The sequence below is a fragment of the Poeciliopsis prolifica genome, unplaced genomic scaffold (assembly GCF_027474105.1).
Source record: "Poeciliopsis prolifica strain line A6 unplaced genomic scaffold, Auburn_PproV2 SCAFFOLD035, whole genome shotgun sequence".
NCBI classification, from domain to species: Eukaryota; Metazoa; Chordata; class Actinopteri; order Cyprinodontiformes; family Poeciliidae; genus Poeciliopsis; species Poeciliopsis prolifica.
In genome coordinates, this window is record NW_026562410.1 from 1,534,348 (window position 1) to 1,554,021 (window position 19,674).

Sequence of the window (19,674 nt, forward strand, 5' to 3'; positions counted from 1 at the left end):
TAGCATTTCTTTTGTCATTAACTCCACCTCTTGCTCTAGGAGGTAAAATGAAAAGTTCCAATTAACATTTGCAGTCTGTGCATGCTTTTGTTTACTTCTGACGTTTGGCCTTGTGGGTAGAAAACTTAAGGACATAATATAACACTTATCGAGACGATCGTAATACGCAAACATGATTTGAAACAACCTAAAACTGAAAGAGTATTTCAATTTCGGGAGCCGGAGTTGATGTCAAAATCTGTTTGTCTCCCCCTGGTGGTGCTATGTGGAAAAAAAAAAAATATTTAGCTTTGCTCACTTTCCCTGAACCAGAAAATAAAACATCTTATTTCCTTTATGTAGTCAAATTAGTCTTTCGCTCACAATAAAGTATTGTCACAAAAACTAAACAAGACTGGAAGTAAATCCAATGTCAAATCTTTGTTCCAAGAGTGTACATAGAGCACAAGTCCTAAGCATTTTTAGGCTGTTACAGCAGATGAAAAGACAGAATGTAATGAAGACACACTAAGCATAGATTCAGAAGTATTTCTTTGGTTCGTGTTTGAATAGCCTCTTAGGCGAGTAATTGTAATAACTCCCAAAAATACAAATGGATCATAATCATCTTATGCAAATCAATCCATAGAGAACGTTTGCAACAGTCAAAATGTAACACAGGATGTGTTATAAATGTAAAAAGTAAACCAATAGAGGAGCGAACATGTCAACAATTGCACACACACACACAAAAATGCTAAACTGAATAAAATATTATAATATTGAAATGAATTTGGACAACTGGAATCATAGAATGAGAAATTAAAATATTTTAAAACTATACATTAACCATAAAACAAATAAATATAAATGAGAAAATAAAACACACATTTCATTCAGTCCAAAACATGACTGTCAGGTTAACTGGTCTTTCCAAATTCTCACGAGGTGTGAGTGTGTGTGTGTGAGCATTGTTGTTTGTCCTGTTTGTCTCTGTGTTGCCCTGCGACAGACTGGCGACCTGTCCAGGGTGTACCCCGCCTCTCGCCCGACGCAGCTGGAGATAGACACCAGCACCTCCCGACCCCGTTAGGGAGAAGGGTGATCTGAAAATGGATGAATGGATGGACATTTCATTCACAATGAAACTTAATGCAATAAGCCTGATTAAAAGATTAATAATATTGATGGCCTTAGAATCAAATTAACAAATAAAATATAATTAAATGAAGGTAAAAATTACAAAAAATTTGACAAACAGATACAGAAAGATCTTATTTTTCCTTGATATTCTACTCCAAGAAAGAAAATGCATTGTTTACTACCATAATCTAAGGTTAAAGTTATCTGGCCTTGTGCCTCACCCTTTTGACTAAATGAGCTCTACCTTGACTGATTTGTTGTAGGTGTGTGCTGTTTGTTTTGTACAGCTATGTGCACAAAACAAACTCTAAATTTTGAAAAGTTATGGCGCAATTCACTTAGGGCCAACAAAACACTTATAGTGAAAATTCAGTTTTAAACTGAAACTCTGTTGCCAAGTTTCTAATTGATCATTTCTGAGCAAAATTGGTCGTTGGCAGGAAATAAAGTTACTAGTTCAAAGACAATTAAACCCAACGTTGAAATAGAATTTTCCTAAGCAACATTTAATACGTCAGCAGTAATTTTAACAAAACGTCTGGAAAAATTGTTCTTCTAATCTAGATTAATGTGTTTTGACGTCATTGCATGGCTCTTATTTTGAAAAACCAAGGATGGATGATGTCATCAAAGCGCGTCAATTTCTCCCTGGTTGATGAAACTCAAAAACTTCTGAGTCCTCAAACTCTCTGAAAACAGCAGTTATTATGCTAGTCCTACAAAGATGCCTTTCTTTATTAGAGTTTCCCAGAGGGAGGCTCCCCGCCAGCCTGTTATCGCGGTGTTACCACAGGCGGATTCACGTATCCGGGCCGTGTGTATTATTTCACCGTCCGACCATCAGAACCAGGTTCGGTCTGCTGTCGTCACAGGACCATCATGTCCTACCTGCTCATCCCAGCTCCTTCAGGGGATTCTCAGCTTCGCCGCCAGCCAGAGAGGAAGCTCTGGGAAAGATCCAGTCGACACATTATCATCTCGTTTACACATGCAAGGTAGCACAACTATTCGACTGTGGGTTTTGTTTCTGTCTTGTTTTCCCGAGCTGCGTCCTCTTAAACTGTAGTTTAAGTTTTGTTAAATCTATTGTTGCCTGTTTACCGTAATCCTCTTAAACTGTAGTTTAAGAGGACGCAGTCTGCGTCATTACGTTTGTGTTGAAGATTCGGGCTGTGCCATGTCTGCAGGTTTGCTCCACGAGGTCCATGCAGAGGATCTCTAAAGTGGCCTACCAGAAAGGGGTGGTGATAGTGACCTGTCAAGGGTGCAGGAACCACCACATCATCGCCGACAACCTGGGCTGGTTCTCAGATCTGGAGGGGAAGAGGTTGGTGGAGCTTGCAGGACTTGCACCATAACAAACATGACAAAAGACATAAAGATTCTGAGCCACGCACAGCGCCTCACAAATGTATTGTTCCGTGTTGCTCTGCTTCATGTTTCAGAAACATCGAGGAAATCCTCGCCGCCAAAGGGGAGACGGTGAAGAGGGTTGAAGGAAGCGACGCTTTAGAAATCGTCTTGGAGGAAACGAGCAGAGACTGCTCGCAGAAAACTGACAAAGAGAAAGAAAATGAGCCAGAAACAACATGATTTAACTCAATTGCATTTGCAATTTGTGCTGCTATGTATATGTATTTATATTTACTATGAACGCAACTTTTTGGCCTTTTGACCGTGTCGAAGGAGAGTTAAGAGAAAATATGTTTCAAACCATATTTTAAAAGAAGTTACCAAACCATGGAAACAGATGAAAAGTAAAAGTTTTTACAAATACATTTTAAATATGTGATTTTTCTCCCCCCGAAATATCTACTGCATGGTTATTCCATATGAATAAGCGAGAAACACTCCTGGTGCGTTTTTGGTTACAGTTTTTATCGATTGTATTGTTCTCATGACCAATATGCCTTAAATTCTATTTTATTTCTATAAAAAGCCGCCTCAGACCTTTGGCTCTATTTTATTGTTAATTTTAGTCGGCTTTAATTTTACTGTTTTCTCCCTACATATTCAGGAAAAAACAAACAATAACTTAGTTTCTCAAAAATGAACAAACCAAACTAATATGTTATACATCGGAACGCCGGGTGTTCAAAGTGACCCAGATAGCCTCAATTCTCGCGAGAATGACAGCAGTTGCCGCCGTCGCTGTTTGAGGGCTGTTAGCTGTCGGACACGCTGCCAATTTTCGTTTCTGCTGCCTTAATTGTTGGACTGACTGCGATGGAAGAACTTGGCGTCACAGACGAGGCAGAAAAGCCCAGACATCGACCTTTCTTAATCGGTGTTAGCGGAGGCACGGCCAGCGGAAAGGTAAACTATACGAAACGTAGTTAGCATACCGGTTGTCTTAGCTCGGAATCAGTATTAGCATTCATCAAACTGTCAAAACAGGTGTCACGCCCACTTGTTTAACATTTTATTACGTTGCTAAAACACTCTTTTGTTAAGTCTATTGTTCAGTTGAGCTAGCCATTTTCCTACCCTGAATATTTAGAAGAAAATACAACACTGCGCACGTTCGTAACAATATTGACGTCAGGTCGTAAACTTTGAACTCGAGGTCACGAATGGAAAAGAACAACGGCTTCCAGTCAGGAATATTTTGACTGTCCAAAGTATTTATTGTTTCATGTTTACCGTAATGCATAACGGAATAAAGACACTTTGCTGATATTAAATAATAATAATATATGTAGATATTGAGGTATGTTGTTGCAATGGCCTGGCTAGTAATAGTAGGATAATTGGGATGCATTGTTTACAGTCTACAGTTTGCGCCAAGATCATGGAGCTTCTGGGGCAGAACAAGGTGGACCATCGCCAGAGAAAGGTGGCCATCATCAGCCAGGACTGCTTCTACAACGTGCTGACTCCAGATCAGAAGGCGAAAGCCCTGAAAGGACAGTACAACTTTGATCACCCTGGTAAATAAATCCAGACTTTCACTTTTGCTATTCTATTACACGAGCTCAGAGCAAAGATACGTTTGAAAGTGTGATTGTGAATAAAAATCAGCTGTAATGGAAAATGAATTTATTCTCACTGTTTGCATGTCTAAGCAGTGTATATGAAGTTTAAACACAAAATTGTACTTTTTCTTTAAATTCTCACTTTCTTCTTCAATGCCTTGCAGAGGCGTTCGATAACGAGTTGATGTACAAAACCTTGAAGGACATTGCAGAGGGTCAGCCGGTCGAGGTGCCAACATACGACTTCGTCACTCATTCCAGGTTGAAACAAAAACACGTTATAACTGTGAAGTTGTGACGAAAAACCGCCACGTTCCCTTGTGTCCTGAGAGCTCATTGTTTGTTTGCAGGTTGGAAGACAGGATCACAGTTTACCCAGCGGATGTTGTCCTCTTTGAAGGGATCCTTGTTTTCTACCCCCAGAAAGTGCGCGAGATGTTCCACATGAAGCTCTTCGTGGACACGGATTCAGATGTCAGGTTGTCTCGGAGAGGTACTTCGAGTGCCGATCGCACATATCTGCAAGGTTTCCTTTCCATTTCAAGCAACCTTATTTCTTGTAGTGCTGAGGGACATGAACAGAGGGAGGGACCTGGAGCAGATTCTGAATCAATACACAACATTTGTGAAGCCTGCGTTTGAGGAGTTTTGCCTGCCTGTAAGTACAGTAGTCATCGTTGAGGATGCTCTGTATATTTTAAACTAGATTTCTATGTACTTTTATTGTGTTTTAGACTAAAAAGTATGCAGATGTCATCATTCCGAGAGGAGTTGACAATATGGGTGAGTAATCTTTAAAAATAAAAAATCCCAACTTATATTCAGTATTACCAAGATCGACAGCAGCATTAATAACTTCCTAATTTGTCATTTAGTGGCTATCAACCTGATTGTGCAGCACATCCAAGATATTCTAAATGGTGACATTTGCAAGTGGCAGCGGGGAAACATCAACAGCCATGGCCGAGCCTGCAAAAGGCTGACCTCAGAGCAGAGCGACCTGCAGAACGGATCCACCAACCCTCCAATTAAGAGGGTCCTGCTGGAGCCTAGTAGTCGGCCCCACTGAAACGGAGCGGCTGTAGACGTGTGGGTGGGTGTGTGTGTGTTTGTGTGTATGCGTGAACGGGAACAGATAGGTCCAGACCGTGGAGCTGCAGCGTGAACTGAAGTTACTGTACTGGAATGTAACACACTCTGCAGTTTAGGGTACTGTCAGTGAGTCAATGTTACAGGTACAGATCTTATTTTATTGTAGTTAACATGGTTCCTACAACGTATGGAAGTAACCAGTGTTCCCATAGGCTTTCTTTGTTTTGATTTTTAAAATGGGTAAATAAGCAGTTACTAAACCAGGTCCTATGATTATTAAGAACTTTTTTTTTGTTATGCTTTTGCACTTTTAAATGTGACCATGCAGGCAACTTCTTTGCTACTGTTTGGGTAGTATATTTAAAGTAAATTAATACAAATAACGTGGTTATGTTGACGTACCTGTTCTGGTTTGCAATCGCTTCTTACAGTGCAAAAGTATTCATACTTATTCAACTTACTTGCGTTTTGCCAGATTACAAAGTGATGGACTAAGTAGCGCATGGTGTAGTGAAAGAAAAATTATACGTGGCTTTCAAACCTAATACAAAATCTGACAGGTTTTGTATTCAGCCATATTTACTCTTAAGTAAATAAAATCCAGTGCAACCAGTTTCCCAAGGAAGTCGATCAGGAAATGGTCCACTGGTTTGTAATTTTATGAAAGTCTTAACTGGTCTGTGAAGGCTTCTGAGGTTTGTTAGAGAACATTATTAAAACATTATGGAGAGCAAAAATCTGTCTGTGTTTAGATATTCTAAGATGGTAAAGACATGGGGTGTGGATAGAATTATCTACAATTTTGTTGATCGCATTCGATCCTTTTAGAATACATTTGTGCTTATAGATACATTTAAGGGGTATGAATACTTTTGCAAGGCAAATGGGTGAAAAAAAAACCCCTGCCAGTTTGAAAGCATTTGCTTATATTCTGCCAAGTCTATGCCTTAACTTTTTTTTCACTTTATGAACAGTGTACATCAATAAATGAAACTTCTTTTGAAGGATTTAAGTGTCTTCATTTAAGAAACCAAAGAAACCTGTGCACCCATGGTTTTAGTATAAACAGAGCTTTTTGTTTTATTGGAGTTTGAGAGCACAGTGTGATGTGTTGGGGGGGAAGGAGGGTTGAGGGTTTATGTGATTATTATCCCAAAAAGGATTCCAATGACTTCCTATATAGCACATGGAGTGACACACACATGCACATCACAGAGGACCTCTCACAGATACACACTCTTACACACCGACATGACCGGGACATGATTGCGATTGCTTCGTGGTTCTCTACACTTGAACACGGCACTCCATGATTCAGTATGACGTACATAGATCACAGCATCTTTAGTAAATTTCTTTTTCGTGTTTTTGCCTTTCTTTTTTTTTTTCTTTTTTAGTGCACATACATACGGCACTTAGGAGAAGCTAAGCTCTTCTCATAAGCATAAACGTCCTTTTTAAGAACAAAAGGAGCACTGTATATAATACATGTCATAACCATACATGATTCTTACACACACAAAAAAAAACGTTTCAAAACAAACTGATTCCAGTCCGTAGGGGCCGTCCTGCCCTTTCAGTTCAGTTGCAGCAGATTCTCAGTCGGCAGCCTGCGTGTGCGCCTCACAGTTCGCGGCAGGTTTGCTCCTGAGCTTCTGCTGGTTGAGGACTTGTTAGTGTTGTAGAAGGTGACCAGCAAATGGCACATACATAAGGAACGGGGGGAGGGGAGGAATATGGACCATTCAAATTGTTCTCTCACACGCGACAGCTCCACTCTAAAACAAAGAGTCCAAGGAGCAGACTTTGGTAATTTTCGTAGCGTCTCTCCACCTTCCCACCGTCTGCTCTGACTCCTCGCTCTTCCACTACCAAGTCAGAGCAACAGTAATCCCAAATTATAATCTCCCAGAGCGGCCGGGCTCTTTGTAAACCTCAGTGACATTTCAGTTGTCTGCAGTTTGTTCTGGATTCCTCGCGAGCGAGTCTCCCGTTAGCTTCCTTGCGTCGTTCTTTTAGTGTGTAATAAAGTGGAGTTAGTGTCATGAAGCACAGTTGAAGGTCAGTGTTGAAGGCCTGCTTGGGGGGGACCCTAGGTCTTCTCCCCGCGGTCGGTCTTGGTGCGGCTGATGTTTCGGGGTTTGATCTTCTGGGACAGCTCCCACAGCGCCTCCTCCGCCAGGTGATCGCTGAAGTCGTTGAAGAAAGAGATGATTTCCTCGTTGCGCTTCAGCTCGTAATGCCTGAGGTCAGAACAGGGTAGACAACATCTTTGATACAGATTCGCAATTGGACCTTGGTCTAAACTTTGACTAGATCATTCTAACACATAACTATGCTCTGATCTAAATCAGGGGTGCCAAACTCATTTCATTTTGGGCCATGTCAAGATCAAGAATGTCTTTAAAGGGCCGGTTGTTGCAGAATATATTGTGAAAACTATTAAATTGTTACAAAATGAAAAAATATTGTTTTTATTTGAGTCAACAATTTGATAAATGTTAAACATTGTATCACAATAATGTAATTTGGTCGTATCCAGACAAAAAACGGCATAGATCTGATTATTATAAATAATTATATGTATATTCTTTGAAATTCTTTCTGTGATACCAACATGGTTTGTTACAATTTATAAATGCGATTTCTTATAGTTTTCTTTCAACAAAGGCTTTTTTCTACACAACTATACTTAACTCTACTACAAAGGCCAGATTCATGGACTGCAGATAAAAGTTTTCTGTGATGATCCTTGCAGTTCTGTCATCATTAAATCTTAAATTACTAAAATCTTAAAACGTAAAATTTTAAGTTTAAGACCAGTTTTTTAGTCAACTTTAAAATTATGCACTTTTAGTTTTTGCCTAAAAATTCTCATAAAATGCATAGGGAGAAGTTCGAAGGGTGTAACCACTGCAACCAGTCTTACACTTGTTGGAAGCGCCGCATGCTGTCCAGAATATTGAACTGCTGCCAGCGTTTGGAGAAATTGACCTTCCCGTCGATGAGGTCGGGGTTCCCCAGGTGGACAAAGGTCAGGTCCTGGAGGATGAGGCCTCTGCAGGAAGGATGGATGGATGAACGAGGAGAAGAAATCAGATAAAACAACCAAGTCAGGTCGAGTTGAGCGGCAGCAGATCTGTTCAGGTCTGAGCAGGAAAATTTACTCACAAGTATGGGATGCAGGGGGGCTCCACCTCAGCTAGAGCAGCTCTGTAGGCTCTGAAGGACGAGGAGCTGTCGATCAGCGTGCAATACTCCTCCAGACCCTGGAGCAGTATGAAGAGATGAGCGTGTTATTGTGAAGAGATATACAAAAAAAAAAAAAAAATGTATTAAAGGGGCAGTATCATGTACTTTTCAGAACCATTTTGTAGCACAATCAAGTAACTATGTTACATTCAGTTGCATTTATCAAATATTACGTAAAAAATTGAAACTGGGGCTTTGTCTCTGTTCTTTCTGAAACTCTGTCTTCGGGAAGTCCTCACAACGTTGGTCCTGTATCAACTCCAACAATGTTTTAAGCAGCATTTCACTGAGAAGTAGTTCATATGAAGAGCTAGGCTGATGTGCAGTTCCATTAGATATTTGCTAATTGCCGCTGGCTAGTTTGAAGGAGCTGAGTGGAGGAGTCACTGGGGAGGGGTGCTCTGTGATGTGGAAGCTCGGTATCTGCGTCTCGAAGGCGTTTTGCACAGATGAATGGTTGCCACGGGAGGTTAAAGGATTTCTCAAACATAGATGAAAGCAGCATCCCACGTATGTTTTTGATGAGGGAATAACATAACAGGATGTAAAGCTCAAAAAGTTGATTTTACATAATACTGTCCCCTTAAGAAAAAAATTTTAAAAACTCACCTCAGAGGTCTGTTTCTGCCACTCCAATCTCCTGATGGGAGCAGAGTCCAGGGCGGACAATATTGCCAAATACGAGTTGAAATTATTTAACTTTCTTAAGTGCTAGAATAAGAAGAGGAGAATAAAAGTTAAACACTGCCATAATATGAATTTGTCTTTTTGAAAGGAAGATTTCTTACCTTCATTATCTTAATGAACTTGAGAAGCAGCTTCTCTCTGTCCTGAGCTTTCTCCTGCTGAATTATCAAAGAGCGCACCCTGTAGGCCAGAAAGTGAAGGCATCAGCATTTGAAGAGACTAAATGAAGAGACGGCTGATCTAAGTCACGTCTTACCAATAGCTCATGTTGTTAAAGTGCTCTGTAAACTGGGTTAGGTTGGGACTCTTTTCCTCATTCTGCTCCTTCGCCCAAAGCAGAACCTCTGGAATCTAAGAGAAAGCAGAACGAGGAGAAGATAATGAATTACTGAGCTTGTTCTCCATGCTTCCAAGAAGTGAAGCAGAGTTATTACAACCAATACGAAGAAGGGAAGTCACTTCACCTCAATCTTGTAGAAGAGTTCGGCATCAAGAAGCGTGAGCTGGTCAGCAATCTCGTGACTGCGAAAGTCGTGAAGAGTCCCAGGCCTTTAAGAAAACCATAAAGAGCCTCAGCTTCAGTTATACACGACACAATAAGCCGGGGAAACAAGACTACATCAGTTTTCCTTTCTCTCAGCTGTACCTCGCTGAGACCCCTCGAGCAGCGAGCGGTTTGAGGGAGTTCGTGTACCGCAGGAGCTTCTTTTGCTCCACCTTGTCCAGAATGTTCTTGCGGAGAACACGGGCGAGGCTGAGCTCGCCGTTACACACGAGCGTGAACACCAGGTCCATGAGCTGCTTCAAGATGTCCTCGGTCAGCTCCACCAGACTGGAAGACAGTGGTGGTCAGGTGGGAATTATTTGATTTGTCTTCTCACCGGTTAAACTGACACGCGAGGCTTTACTTTTGACTGATTCGGCAGTTCAACTCACCACAGCTCATCGACAACACGAACCAGAACGAAGAAGGTGTTCTTGCTGACTCGTTTCTTGAAGGTGTCTGGACTGTGGCAGAATGTGGTATATGTGCAATTGTGGTCAAGGGTAATAGTCTATAAAGTCTCTCCTTTTAATATAAAAGGCCAATTCAAAGTGCCACATAACCGAAGTGAAAGGAAAATGATTAAATTCTTTTCGAAATTCTGAAATGTGCAGGAAGCATCCAGTCAATAATTGGATACAAACGCTCTCTCGTCTCTTGGTTGATGCTTATGCTGCATCACTTCTGCTGGTTTTACATAGATACTCAAATCTTCCCCAGTTTTCTTTACTCAGACTCACTGAAAAGCATCTAAACTGTATTTTCAAGTCTTGCCACAGATTAGGCCTGGACTTTGACTGGACCATTCCATTAAGTGAATATCCTTTCATCTAAACCATTCTGTTGTAGCCCAGGCTTCTTATTAAGTGTCTTTGTCTCCCAGTATGATGCCATCATCACCATGTTTCACCATTGCGATGATGTGTTCAGGAACAGCGAGTTGAAAATCCAACGGCACCATGAACTAATCTTTTTTTCTTTCAGAACCAAGAAATAGAGAACAGAATCCAGAAAAGCAGCATTTTCAACTTAGCTGGAATTTAAATATCTTTCAGTAAAGATTTAAAAAAGGACAGTCTTTTCTGAGTAAATAAGGATTAAGGCAAAAAAAACAAAAAAGTTCTGCCAGCAAAGAAAGACGATTAGGCCAGCGTGACATGTTGAGTGATTTGGAAAGGATATCTGTAGTGTAGCTTCTTAATGAGGTCTTCTGGGGTTATAAAAGTCCTATATGTAGTCAGGAAGGCTTCACAGTACAAAACAAGATCTGTCGAGAAAAAGAGGAAAAAAAAATAAGAGAGCAACATTTCTGAGTTGACGTGCCGCCGAGATTAACCAATACAAGCTGACAACAAATCAAACATGACTGCAACAAGCACAGGCTGACAGACTGTTAATGACAGACTGAGGCCATTCAATGCCACTCACACAGAGAAATGTTCTCAACAAATCGGCTTTCAAATGTGAAATAAATTCAGATCTTTCCAGCGATAAAAATATGAGACACAGTAGGTAAACAGCTTTCATACCATACCTTTGCGCTCTGTTTCCGTAGCATGGACTAGAAGAATGTCTCCCGACCCCGCACGAACGTCAGGACCGTCGTCATTCTGTAAAGGTTCGGAGTGATAAATAAGGAAAAGATGAAGAGCGAATGAGCCTGGAGACTGATGCAGTTTAGCCCAAAACGTTGCATGCACATTTTCTCCTCTTCTCCCCCACCAAACCTCCTATTGCTGCACCGGCTCCTCTGATGACGAAGAAAAAATCTGACTTGTGCAAAAAAAAAAAAAAAAAAAAAAAGGAAGGCAGGAAGGAAGGAAAAAATAAATTAATTAAAAAAAAAATCACTTAAATAGGTGTGTGTTGTAACAGCGGTGAATTTCCTCTCTGGTCAGGAAACTCCTCGCGTTTCCAATCCCCCTCCCTTCATCCCTCGGTAAACTGCAGCTGTCACAGTGCCTCTAACCTTGCAGAGAGGCGTGCAGCATTTTCACACATCTGTACATCAGACTGCACCACTCAGGACAAAGCAGGAGGAGGTGGTGAAGTGGGAGAAGGCGGAGGAAGTTTTAGCTCTGCAGTTTAACAGGTTAAACTCCAGAGGGCAGCAGCGGCTGAGAGTGGTGACCGGCAGGATCTGATTGGACTCACAATAACTTCTGCTCCAAAGACAACTGGGTAAAATGTGCTGGTGATGCTGTGAGGTTTTGTTGTAAGAGAAGTCTAAAAACTGGCTCAAAACCTAACGGTTTCGATTTTGGCTGATTCTGATTTATTTTTAAAGATAACTGGTATAAAAGTGTTAGAAGCGCACAGTGCACCAATACGATTATGTTTCATAGAAAAGAATCGGACAGTGCCAAAGAAACAACACACACTCGTTTTAGTTGCTCATTCTCTCAAATATAAATGAAAAGTTTGGAGTAAACCTACTAAATTAAATTACATTTATGAAAAAAAAAAATTCTTTAGTCTTTCATATTTTAAAAAACAAAAATTGCATGACAGGTTAAGACTATAGCCCTGTTTTGATTCCTCAAAAAAGGCAGGAAAAAAAAAGAAAGAAAAGTCGCAAAAAAGAATAAAGTAAAAAAAGAAACAGAGAATTTTCAGACCTTCACAAAGGTGGATAAGATTGGTTTCACATGAAAGAATTGACTTGTCTCCGAAACTGAAGGAAATTGGAGCCGACTGATTGGCGAACTCCTACTAAAAATGTCACACACTACCGGAAGTCAACTTACCTCTTGTTTTAGCGTTATCCTGCTCATGATCTCCTTGTGGTCTATGAGAGACAACTCGTCTACGTCTTCCTCAACGCTCCCGGCTGTTTCTGCTGTCTTTTGCCTCCTAAACCAAACCCACACATCCGCCATCAACACAGAGAGTCTCATCCATCTGCATGTTTGAAACGGTTCATTCATAAACCAAGAACTAATCTTCCATATTTTTTTTGGTTTTAATCAGTTTACAGCAAAAAGCAGCAGTGATTCTATTTGTCTTCACAAATTAAATTAGGATGTTATTCCCTGAGAATGTTTAAAAGAGCTCCAAGGTTCATTTAAAAAAAATTACAATAAGGGACATTTAATGTAGCATTAAACGTGACTCTATAAATCAGACGTGATTTATTGCATCACGTCAATAACAAAGAGCACATCATCAGCTACATTGTATAGTTTTAGAGCACACACATAACAGGAACTGTTACCTTTCTTTGTCTAAAGCCTCTTTACTATTGCTGGATGGCATCTGAGGAACAGGGTCTTGAAGTACGTCATCAGCTGCGATGGTTTCCTAGTAGTTGAAGGAAAGAAAGCAATCGTCAGCCTCTGATGTCTACAGTTCTGCTGAGAAGTTTGCATCCACCCAACACTGGCATGCCTGTCACTATTGTTGGGTTTCTATTTATTTGAACCACTTTTTATCAGGTTGAGCTGATTTTATATCCGATGCCCCTATAGGTTAGACAAGCTTGAATTTACTGTAATCCACAAAATTACACATGCAGGCTCAAATTTATGACAAACATTTTTTTTTTTGTTTTTGGGAAAATATCCTGTCTGTTCTCCAGAAAGAAATTGGCCTGTTTGTGGTGGATAGATGCTTAGATCTAATCTAAGTCATGCTTGAAGGTGTTGACTTTGGAAAACATGCTTCCATGTTTCTATGCTTTCTCTCAGAGAAAGCGTCGATGTCAAACTCACTCCATCCAGGCAGGGACTCTGGTATTCAAGTATTATCCAGTTAAGTTTAAGCACTGGTTACTGGGGTGCTTAGACATATTAAATAATTTCTCTTCCTCTGACTAGCTGAAATGAATCATTTAAAAAAAAGAAGCTCCTATTCATGCCTACGATGGATTTACGCAACCTTCTAAGCAGAACAACATTCGTGAGTGATTCCATGCAACAACAAGCTCGCTGCAGATGAGCTCATATGATCCCGCCAGGATGTCATGCAACACACCGGTGGAGAAAAAAGAAGAATGGAAGTGTTGACGACACGTTTACTACATCGTCCCAGAAGTGGTGATGCAGAGTGGGTGCGAAGTGTTGGCTAAGTGTGAGTAAAGAAAACCCAACACACAAAAGCCAAACAGAAGGAACACCAAAAGGGGTAAAACTCAAACAACGTCTGAGCCAGAATGCTACCACACACACATCGTCTCCTTTGTATGTTGACCAAAAACCAACCAAATAAAAAAAAAAAAGAATAAAGACCTGCAGCAAAGGTACAAGCTGACCCAAAAGAATAGAACCACACAAATAAATAAGCTGCTACACATGCACAGGTGCATGTTATTCATTAAGGCAGATGTTACTGGAAACCCATTGAGAATTCTACTCTGGGAGCAGAGAGATGTCAAGAGTTAGAGCAGAACGGGGTTAAATGTTCACCACAGCTGAAGCAGCAGCCAAAGAGACACCAGTCACCAGCCAGGCAGTCAAAACAACAAAAAGCCCTCCCCTCCCCCCACCCTGCCCAGCCACCCCCTCACAATCACCAGCCCATGATTCAGTCCCAGGCGAACCTGTGAACCTGAAGTCATGATGTAGTCTGGTTTGGCTACACTCACATTGCACTTCCAATCGCCTTTTTTGTCCCGGGGATGAATCAATAGGAGGTGCAACATGTTGAGTGAAATGTGCCAAGAGACGCGGGCCGGAGACCCTTTTACTTTTAATCGCTCCCCTGCATCCGAATTGATTCATACCCCGAGGCGATGGGATGTGCAAATGGGATTGGCCTTTCACCTCGCGGCAGTCTGCTACTTACTCTTAGGGAGAGCGGCAGCTCCCCATTGGCCTGGCTGGACGAGTATAGGTTGACATACTCCCCCTCCCCGCCCTCGTCATTCACGCTTTCGCTCTACAGGAGGGGAAGAGAGGAGGGACACAGACCGAGGCGTGAAGCAGCAGAGAGTGTTTGCTGAGGCTTTAACGGCCTTGAAGGAGCAACAGCAGCTGGCTGAGGTCAGCTTCAGGTGCATCTCAATAGATTAGAATGTCACTGAAAACCTCATTTGTCACTATAATTAAATTCAAAAAAGGAGACTCATTTCCTGTTTTATAAAGACTCCAAAAAAGACAAAAACTGGATATTCCACAAGGTAATTACACAGAGAATTAGAATTGCGTGATATGGCTTAAAAATAAAAACAGATTCTTTCAAATCCGATTTCTCTTCTGAAAGAGAAATCACAAATGACGGAAAATACTTTCAAAAAGTGGCTTTTATTTCAATCATCCCTTCTGTAGGTGATATGACAGTAATAGAGCCATCCTAGAAGAATTTCTTTTAATTACAAGAATCAAGTCAGAATATTAGCAGAAAATAATATAATTTTACCTGAAACTCTTTCTTCAAAGTAGTTGTTTGCGTTATCTTGTCAAAGTTCTGCTACTGATAATAATTTGATGATGATGATGTGTTAAAAGATTTCAAATTTTCCATTAAGTATTTGTAAAATGTATAAAGTGTTCCTCTACAACATGCTCAATATTCCTCATATTAATTTTCTTACTTTTAGTATTGGCATTCTTATAAAATTACTACTTTATTCTCCTTATACTACAATAGAGGCTTTAAAACTCTTGTCGAAGGTGGTAGTAGGCCTTAAACATGCCAGCAGAAATCCAGTGAGTGTATTGGTGACAAAATAGTCCAGATTTGATAAATCGATAAATGTTCTATGAAGTATTATCACCTGAATATTGCATTACCAGAGCAAACAACGCAGAGGAGCTGAAAGTTCGTCAAAGCCGTACTGCATTACTGATGCAATATCTGATGCAAAAGGAGTCCCACCAAAAAGAGACTGTATACACCGTTTCTAAAAGGCCACCCTTTTAATTCTATAATTGCTTTTTTATTGGTGAATTTTCAGAACAACTGGGTCTTGTGTTAGCCACAATCATAAAAAATAAACTAATCATACTGTGGGTAATTAAGTGAAACAAGTTTCTCTTTTTGGGATTAATTACTGAAATAACTTTTCAATCACAATTCTAATTCACTGAAGTGCACCTCAATTCTACAAGGAACAGCTGTGAGTCGTCATAACCTACAGGTGGCACTGGATTGTATCATATGAAAAAAAAAAATAATTCTACTGGCAAAAGAAAAAGGCAGTGTAGCATCCACTGGGATTATTTTCAGACTAGTAATAAGACTGAACACAGATTGCGGGACGTGATAATGACACCTAGATGCCACACGGCGAATGACTCACTATATATTTTCATTATGTGCTGCAGTAGAAGAAACCCAAACAGCTGTTATCTAACTTGAATCTGCAGAGGCAGGAGGGTCGGCGTTCAGATTTCATTAAGGCCTAAAGAAGTCCGTCATATGAGCTCACCGCCGAGGTGTGGAGCGAGTCAGTGAGAGAAGACTCAGAGGGAAGACAGACGGCCACAGAGCCCATTGAGCCAGCCAGGGAACCATTGGGACCGCCCCCACTACCATCCAGAACGGTGGCATTGGTCAGGGCGACCTGGTCCAAGCTCTGCGATTGGTAGAGAGGAACCAAAGCAGGGGGAAAAAAATAAAAAGAGAGTGGAAAAGTGAAAAATAAATAAATAAAAATACAGAAGAGAACTGAGAGATCAGAGAGGAGAAGTCAGAGCAAACAGAATAGAAAGCGGGATGGGAAGTAGTGTCACCTCTGCCAACTCGGATTTATGGAAGGAATGTGTCTGAACATGAAATGCGCTGCATGCACACCTATATCTGTATACACAAAATTACAGACAAAGATGACTAATAGATTTACAGTAAAAAAAAAAAAAAGGGGGTAGGAGGCAAATCTTGCAGAGACATTGATTAGCTTGGATTATAAATTGAAACCGGAGATGATTCAGTGTACAAGTGTGTTGCCAGCATAAGAGATCCCTGTCAGCAGGGAGGTAGCAGTAACCTGTTAGAACATGTTTCACATACCAGACCTGTGCGAGCATACCTGCACCGAGCCATGCAGACACAGATGAGTGGCAATTGCTGCACACGCTCATGCGCACACCAATTTTATTTTATTTTTCAAACAAGGTCAAGGCCATAAAAAAAAGAAAAGAAAAAAAAGCCCCATTAAAAATCTTTGAGCAAATATGTCCAAATATCGAAAGGCCTCCGATGAGCTAAATGACGCAGTTATTGTAAGGGAGTTCACTAAAGGGAAATTGCGCAAAACTCAGTCGATAGAAAGAGGACAGCGATTGACGCTGGAGGACGAAGAGAGGAGCAGAAGAAAAGGGGGGAATGTGTTTTCCATCAGGCCCATCTGGTGCCGCATTCCACCAGAGATATCCCGGGGGAAATCCACGCCATGTCTTGACGTGCCTCACGCACCATGTCGTGGGGTTATCATGGGTCGACCCTCCAAAACACACCGAGGGGGTTTTTACACTTAGCCACACCAGGCTAAAGTTAGGGACGTTTTGACTACAAAATATCAAATTCATACAAACCGGTTAGAGGCTGAAATGTTTTGTTCGTCACGAGCTCAAAAAGGAGCCAGATTCCAATTAGATTTTTCACTCACTCCATAACTGTAGTTTCAAGATACGCAGAAAAAACAACAGAAGATTCAATACATCTCTAATTTCTACACCCGTCGTGAAAATAAAAAGAGATGCAATGATTCATCCAGGTAAAAAGACAATATGCAATATTTTTAGGTCGTTTCCATGTTTCGTAAATCACAAACTTGGTTTTAAATGATCTGTAATCAGTGTAAAATAATTCATTTCAGGCTGACTAATACTTTAAGTTGGGTTTTTTATTCTTGGTTGATTCTGTTTCCAAACGTTATAAATCTTTCCTATTTATAGCAAAAAAAAAAATATGCTTCATAAATCTCACACTGGGTTTTAAAGAATATTTGTACTTCCCCCACAGATGAATTCAGCTATACTTTAATCAGTGTTTTATAGATTAAGGATTTTGAAATGGAGGCTATCAAAAGCAGACCAAACACATCCATTTAAACCGCAACTAGATAGCCTGTGGTGGGTCAGAAAACTGGCAATCTGATGCGACACCACAAAGCATAAAATACCTTTGATTTGGTTTAACCATTCCTAAAATGTGTGCCTTTATTTTGAAGTCGGGTGTTTCCTACTCTTTTATGAAAGACCTGTCATTGGGGCGATTTAATGGGAGCATGCCATTCCATTCTTTTCCAGATGACAAATAAACAATATGACTTGCAACAAACTGCAAAGTTTGAATGTTTTTCCAATTAGTTCGTCGAAAACAGAACCCCGTTTATGAGTAAATAAAAGCATTACTAAAAAAAAAAAAAGAAATCCACCTTAATAAGGAGGTTTTATTGAAAGTGTTGCTCCTGTTCTGTTTTATTTATTTTTTAGCACTGAAACCACTTAGTTGCAGTTTTCTGACCACCTTTCCTTATCTTTACCTTCCAAAGCATCTTCTTCTGTAATAAACAACACATCACACCAAATACAGGCATAGGACGGCTCTGTGGTAACTATTAAAGTAACATCCACGCACTAATTGCAATCTAAGCAGGTCTTGCATGTGGAAATATTATGACAATAATACATTCACAATATATTGTGCAGCCTGACTTGTGACCACACAATTAAGCTGGTAAAACAAAGCAATAAATCAACTATTCGCGAGTGTAATTAAAATCCACGTTAATTTTCATCTGCATGCTTGTTTGTGCAGTTCGCATTTTTATTTAAGAGATGCTGCCCTATAATATTATAGGTAAAAAGTCTTTTTGAAAAATGCTGACAATATTTGACACATGGCATAGTACAGTATTAGTTTGCACTTTATGTTTAACTAGAGTTAAACATAAAGTGCAAACAAGGTCCTTAAACAAGGAAATCATGCAGTTTTGACTAATGACTAATATGATTTGAAGGGTCATTTTGTTTTGTTGAGACTTCAATAATCCATTTTGTCATTTTGGTTGTTTCATTTATTTTGCATATTTAAAATGTCTTCAGTGTTAAGCGTTCCGTACAAAATGAAAGTTTACTGATCTTAAAGAGGGTGTTCTTGCATCTTTATGCCAGCATCATTACATTAGCTATATTATCAACAATATTGACATTTACTGTATCGCAATAATTTCTGGGACAATTTATCGCCCAGCAAAATACATCATCGTGTCAGGCTTACACATAATATGATCAGCATCAACTACTGAAATACTGTTTATCCTTTTCTCTGTACTATTTTTGTCTCCTGCAAGATTTGTAATATAATTTTTGAAATGATTTTTTTGTATATACTTTGATTACTGAAGACAAGCTTAAGAACTCCCCAGTTTTGTTGACTTGGTCCCAAGTCAAACTTTGTGAAATGCTTCTAAAGTGGGATAGCTACAAGCCAGCAGAAGCACACAATCACAAAAACTAGCAGCAAGTGCTCATAATCACAAAAAGTGCATTTTTATCATAACTGAATATTCTTTCAAGGAACAAATAATAATAATAATAATAATAATAATAATAAAAACATCTGTCAGCACATGGATGGGTGGTTGGATGAATGAATGAAATCAAGAACCACACAGCAACAAAAACAGTGATGTTTGAGCTCCGTCAGTAACTATAAAAGGTGAACAGAGTCTCAAATGTCGAGCTACCTCAGGACCACTGGGCCAAGCAGCACCTATGCCAGGACCGCCGATGTGAAGGAGGAGGAGAGGAGAGGGGGAAGCGACTCACCGTGGGCGTGGTCAAAGACGCCTGGCCGATCAGGTAGGAGTTAGAGACGGATATGCTGAGGCCCAGCCCAGAGCCCGCCTCCTCCAGGGCCGCCACAGACGGCTGGAGGTGGCAGGAGAGAGAGGAGGAGGAGGAGGAAGAAGGGGAAGAGGAGTGTGAAGCCTGAGGAGGAAAACAAAAGAAGGAAGATATAGAGAAGATAAACAGAAATAGAGGAAGTGAGAGTAGTTTGGGGTCAAGGGCAGGTGAAGAGGGAGTAAATGATGTTAAAGGAAAAAGAAAAGAAAAA

At 40.3% G+C, this 19,674-nt stretch overlaps 3 protein-coding genes across 3 annotated transcripts in view; 2 read left to right on the plus strand and 1 right to left on the minus strand.

The window, feature by feature from the left end:
* The first annotated feature begins 1,728 nt into the window (after positions 1–1,728).
* On the plus strand, positions 1,729–2,900 carry dnlz (DNL-type zinc finger). Its single transcript, XM_055052249.1, has 3 exons — positions 1,729–2,117; positions 2,310–2,449; positions 2,568–2,900. Exons 1-3 carry the CDS (start codon positions 1,830–1,832, stop codon positions 2,713–2,715), a joined length of 576 nt encoding a protein of 191 aa, XP_054908224.1. The 5' UTR covers positions 1,729–1,829; the 3' UTR covers positions 2,716–2,900.
* Positions 2,901–2,989: 89 nt separating this feature from the next.
* On the plus strand, positions 2,990–6,196 carry uck1 (uridine-cytidine kinase 1). The gene is made up of 7 exons (XM_055052248.1): positions 2,990–3,438; positions 3,893–4,052; positions 4,262–4,358; positions 4,448–4,590; positions 4,661–4,755; positions 4,832–4,880; positions 4,973–6,196. The coding sequence occupies exons 1-7, from the start codon at positions 3,349–3,351 to the stop codon at positions 5,164–5,166; spliced, it is 828 nt and encodes a 275-aa protein (XP_054908223.1). The 5' UTR covers positions 2,990–3,348; the 3' UTR covers positions 5,167–6,196.
* A 358-nt stretch (positions 6,197–6,554) lies between these two features.
* Positions 6,555–19,674, minus strand: part of rapgef1b (Rap guanine nucleotide exchange factor (GEF) 1b) — a 38,110-nt gene continuing 24,990 nt past the window's right edge. Inside the window, exons 12-27 of the mRNA XM_055052250.1 lie at positions 19,386–19,547; positions 16,040–16,186; positions 14,455–14,547; positions 12,887–12,972; positions 12,420–12,525; positions 11,207–11,282; positions 10,855–10,939; positions 10,065–10,157; positions 9,775–9,960; positions 9,593–9,677; positions 9,385–9,479; positions 9,230–9,308; positions 9,051–9,152; positions 8,361–8,458; positions 8,119–8,247; positions 6,555–7,432 (exon numbers count right to left, since the gene is read on the minus strand). Coding sequence (XP_054908225.1) covers positions 7,282–7,432; positions 8,119–8,247; positions 8,361–8,458; positions 9,051–9,152; positions 9,230–9,308; positions 9,385–9,479; positions 9,593–9,677; positions 9,775–9,960; positions 10,065–10,157; positions 10,855–10,939; positions 11,207–11,282; positions 12,420–12,525; positions 12,887–12,972; positions 14,455–14,547; positions 16,040–16,186; positions 19,386–19,547 — 1,773 coding nt within the window. The 3' untranslated portion in view covers positions 6,555–7,281. The remainder of the gene's footprint in view (positions 7,433–8,118; positions 8,248–8,360; positions 8,459–9,050; positions 9,153–9,229; positions 9,309–9,384; positions 9,480–9,592; positions 9,678–9,774; positions 9,961–10,064; positions 10,158–10,854; positions 10,940–11,206; positions 11,283–12,419; positions 12,526–12,886; positions 12,973–14,454; positions 14,548–16,039; positions 16,187–19,385; positions 19,548–19,674) is intronic.

Excerpts from the sequence above, each read along its gene's own strand:
- uck1 (XM_055052248.1), top strand. The coding sequence starts at position 3,349 with ATGGAAGAACTTGGCGTCACAGACGAGGCAGAAAAGCCCAGACATCGA. Across the intron at positions 4,053-4,261 it reads GTACAACTTTGATCACCCTG|AGGCGTTCGATAACGAGTTG; the intron begins GTAAATAAATCC and ends AATGCCTTGCAG. Across the intron at positions 4,881-4,972 it reads GAGAGGAGTTGACAATATGG|TGGCTATCAACCTGATTGTG; the intron begins GTGAGTAATCTT and ends TTTGTCATTTAG.
- dnlz (XM_055052249.1), top strand. The coding sequence starts at position 1,830 with ATGCTAGTCCTACAAAGATGCCTTTCTTTATTAGAGTTTCCCAGAGGG. Across the intron at positions 2,118-2,309 it reads ATCTCGTTTACACATGCAAG|GTTTGCTCCACGAGGTCCAT; the intron begins GTAGCACAACTA and ends CCATGTCTGCAG. Across the intron at positions 2,450-2,567 it reads TCAGATCTGGAGGGGAAGAG|AAACATCGAGGAAATCCTCG; the intron begins GTTGGTGGAGCT and ends TTCATGTTTCAG.